General features: G+C 43.9%; 1 protein-coding gene across 1 annotated transcript; it reads right to left on the reverse strand.

Moving 5' to 3' along the window:
- Positions 1-358: 358 nt before the first annotated feature.
- On the reverse strand, positions 359-2,532 carry LOC112280288 (cysteine proteinase 15A). Its single transcript, XM_024515614.3, has 3 exons — positions 2,007-2,532; positions 1,263-1,626; positions 359-967 (listed from the first exon to the last, which is right to left on the reverse strand). Exons 1-3 carry the CDS (start codon positions 2,475-2,477, stop codon positions 693-695), a joined length of 1,110 nt encoding a protein of 369 aa, XP_024371382.1. The 5' UTR covers positions 2,478-2,532; the 3' UTR covers positions 359-692.
- Between the last annotated feature and the right edge of the window lie 2,111 nt (positions 2,533-4,643).

Consider the following 4,643-nt stretch of genomic DNA (forward strand, 5'->3'; position numbering starts at 1 on the left):
TTTTTACCAGTAACATGGTTATAATATTCTCGTCAACTTTATATACAACTTTAGTAATATATTTCATTTTACGAACCAAATTATTTAAAACGTTACTACAACAAATAAATAAAATTTAATGATTGTGGATTTAGAATCTTTCAATAGTTTAAATTTAAAAAATTAAACTAATACATAACTTTTTAAGGTTTACTAAGCCACATAAAACACACACTTACACAATCCGCATTTTAAGTTCGCAGATTTAATAAACACACGTAAATATATCAAAAGACACTTAGAATCCTCAAATCATGTACAATCTCAAAACAAAAAACTACAATTTTGAAACATTAAGAAATTATATTATTAGTCCACATTTGCATAGTTAAATGTCTTCTTCATTATTGGATCATTTCTTCATTAACTGTACATCATGCATATAGGACATTCTCAACAACTAGGTATCCACATCCAGCATTAGAATTGTTTGAGAGTTTGATGCTGCAAACATAATTGTTCCCAGATTTTAGCTAAATCAACTACAACTGCACGATTACAAGGTATAAATACTATTTCTAGGCCGCAGACAGTGTTGTAAGCCAAGTCCTTCATTCTCACTGAATTCCTAAATCACAAGCACGGACTTGGTGCTGTAAATTTATGGACTCAATTGACGAAACAAGGGCTTTCACAGTCGATGGGGAAATAATTTACACATCAACATTCGCAGCCACAGCAGAAACCATGGTGTTCAAACCACACTCGCCGTGACCACGGCAGATCTTGTAGTAGCCCTTGTCGCCCCACATTGGTCCCCATGAATTCTTGATGATCCAGTAAGGCTTGTAAGCAAGGCGTGCAGGAGCAAACCCATGCTCAGCATAACCAACCAACAGGACACCGTGATCAAGGTTCCTCTTGTTGCAAAAGATGGGGCATGACACTCCAGCCACGTAAGTTTGCATAAACTCGGCATTTATGCCAACTGCACAAAACAAATAATATTCACGAGCGGTCCAGTTATAATCTCATCATCACCGCTCTCACAATCTCAATTATAAGGGCACTCCACTTCAAATGGAGACACTTGATATCGTCCAACTTCACAAAATTCCAAACGTGGACAGTCTATCTCAGATGAGAAGAAGATTTGCAATTATACCCCCGTGGTTTACAGATAGCATGAAAGAATTACACAGCTGTGTCGATACAAAAGACGGCAGGATCAACAGCACAAAAAGTTGAAAGAAAAATGATAGGAAGTTAGTAGAGAAACTTACTAGCGAGGGGCCCACTCTTGATCAAATAGGCAGCCACCTGGTCTTCGTCAATGGGAATGTTGGTGAAGTTTGACACCTTAGCTGCTACCTTGTTAGGATTAAATTGGCACTTTCCATCTCGGCCCTTGTAAGGGTAGTCGGACTCCAGTTCCAAGCCTCCAGCTTCTTCAACATACTTGTAAGCGTTTGTCATTAAGCCACCCCCGCATCCAGCATCGCAAGCTTGTGCTTCTTCAGGATCACACTGATGGTCACAGTCCACCAATTGTTGCTCACTCAGACTCAGAAGCTTTCCAGTGGCCAAAAAATGTGCGCCTTCCACTGCACCCGTCGTGCTGAAAGCCCAGCAAGAACCACAGCTTCCCTGCAACATTTGAGCGTACACAAAGCTCATTAGTTGACGTACAATTCGAAGACAAACAACCCAAAGAAATACCATCAAAGAGATAAAATAATTGAGACTTCCCACATCGAATAAACAGCACAACTAAGAAACTGAAGCCCTACCTACAAGACTCAGCCACACACCAAGAACATAAACGGAATCACCACACAAAATGTTGTAATTGTAAGCTAGGAGTGATTTCAACGATGCAACATCATGCGAAGAGACGCAAGGTTTGCACCACAGCCAGCAACGTGCAAGGCTTAACACGCTGCAAGATCCTTCAAACAACAGAGCCATATGATCTCGACCGCGGTGAAAAAAATGTTACATGAAAATCAAGCAATCAACCCCATTACCTGGTTCTTCACGGGACCAACGGCACCCTTCTCTCTCCAATCGAAACTGGGCGGCAAGTCACCGGTGGGTAGAGGCTCTGCAGTTGGGGCGGTGGAAAGGGCCGAGGGCCGCTTCAAACCTAGGTACTGGGTCGCGAACTCCTCCTCCGTCAAGTCCGAGAACATCGTCACGCCATGGCTGGCCGTGGGGTCAAGCGCCTGGTGCTTCAACGCCCTCAACAAATTGCTTTTGAACACCTTGAAGCGGTGCTCATACTCCTCCACGGTGTGATAAACTTTCCCAAACTCCTTTATGAAGCTCTCGAACTGCTTCTCCGCACCAAGTAGTGCATGCGCAAACTGCTCCACGCTCCCATCGACACGCACACCGTCGGTCACTTGCTGAATTACATCCCTAAGCGGCAAGGAGGCGACAAGCCCAGCAAGAACAAACACTACAAGCACCGTTAAGAGCACTCCTCGACCCGCCATGGCTACAAAACTTCTCAAGCCTGCTTCGATCCCTTCACAACTGCGCACTACGATGGATTCTCAACTCACCGAGGTTGGCTACTCTCCAGCCTACTTATCACCCACATTTAATGTTGTTTTTGACAAAATTTGAGCACTACTAAACAAAAATATCTGAGAATAGGATATATCGACGTCGGATTGCTAAATTGCATATTTTTCGCTTTCTGATGTGATCTACAGCCCTACGCGACGCTCCAGACGAAACCCTCCCGAACTCGTCAAAACCGAACCTTGCGGTGGAAGCGTTCTGGCCACTGGGTTCCTGTGCCTTGTTCGACGTGGCGGTTGTCAATCGGTGGGCGAAATGAACAGGATGATTTCTATTCCCACATGGGAAGGGATTCTTAACGTCTTTACGCTTCCACCTCCTTGCTGTTAGGGACCCGCAATGACGGAACTATCCTAGGAATGGGGTCGAGGCGGGCAACGGGGAAGAAGAATTTCCCCCTCGCGTGATTGAAGGTGTGACAGACAAGCATCAATCCGCACTTGCACGCTCATGCGCTTCAAGTTGATGAGGCAATCTTTCTTTCTTTCTTTTTTTTCTTTTTTTTTTTAAATGGAAAGCCGAGCTTCGTTATGCTCGCTGCAAGGGCCCTACAGTTAACGAAACAGTATTTTAAACTGGGATAAAATCTACTGATTTTATATTTGCCGATATCCCGGGAATTAAATTTGGGAAATTTGGGTATCAACGGCCACAAAAAACTGCTCCGACGATTTCATCGATTGCTGTTGACCGTTTAAGGAGCACACAACTACAGATGGGTTGAGATAGGTTAAGACATTGAGTGCACGATGTTTTGCCTGGAACCTGAGTTTAGTATGATAAGATGGGTGCTCATTCTGTAGCAAGCAACTCAGCTGTTTGATTAAGTATCCTCATAAGTTAAGCATTAAATTAGAACAGGGCTTCTTCCAGGAGTTTGAATATCGATATCCTAAGGTAGGGTCTGGACAAATATCACTCAACGCTGAATAAGCGAAGCAGCATGAGCAAATCACGTTCGACGTGCGGGTCACCATGTTGCTTTAGCATCAGGAATCAGGGTTGAAAATTGATCATCCAGCATCGTGTTGTAGTATTAGTAAGAAATGTTTGCTGCACGTTTTCTGAGCCTACGGAAGAGCTTGTCCGATCCACGACATCTTGGTGAAAAAAGCTGATACAATGCTTCATTTTCTGCTGTAATAATAACCGCTGCTCGTAATGAGCGGCATCACCACCCCCATTCTGCGAAATGCAAACCAGGACACCGTTCAACTCAAAAAAGTGTCTTCACACTCTCCTATCCTGGTTATGAAATCAATACAGACTCAATGTTCCGATAGAATATCATCCCCAATTGGCTACACAACCTCCTGTCAGGTATCATGTACAAGCATCACCCCACTATTTTGAACACTTGCCACTCGTTTTGAAGCTCAACACAGGACCAAGACCAAAGATTTTTTTTATTGAGAGAGGCGAAAGTTTTTCGAGCGTAGGAAAACAGACAGCACAACAAACCGCATTCAGAATTTCAAAGTTATGAGATTGGTGACCATGCAAGCCACTTGAGCAAATTCAATCAGTACTCATAAAATCAGAGAGCAATCTCGAATCCCTCGGGTGACGCAGCTACCAGTGGCTCGAACTATTACAGAACGGAACTTCAACTCTCACAGTTCAAATCGAAACTTCAAAAAGGGCAGGGAACATGCCTGGCGGCAAGTTTTCAGCTCATTATCATCCTCAAAGACGAGAGGAGAACAACAACAAAGACGTGGGTTTTAGGGTCTTCGAATAATTGCAGCGGCACTCAAATTTCAACAAGGTTGTTACCCCGCATTAGTCATGATTTCTTCGGCGCAACAGAGATTCCCAAATAGCTGTAGTGATGGCGTTGGAAAAAGGATTTGGCACATGCGACGGTTCTGTGGATGCGTCCATGGGCTCGGCAGCGAGAAAAAAACAAAAGACAAGTTCTGAGCCACATATTTTTCCAACTCAGCAAATCACTGCGCTTATTCATCCCACTTCTCGCCATCCTATCCCAAAGGAACGCACTGCGGCGAAAGAACGATAGGATGGCCACGCTTACATTGCCTCGGCCTCAAGCACATCCTCTTATGCTGCCAACT

This window comes from Physcomitrium patens, chromosome 3 (assembly GCF_059467195.1).
Source record: "Physcomitrium patens ecotype Gransden chromosome 3, ASM5946719v1, whole genome shotgun sequence".
Lineage (NCBI taxonomy): Eukaryota > Viridiplantae > Streptophyta > Bryopsida > Funariales > Funariaceae > Physcomitrium > Physcomitrium patens.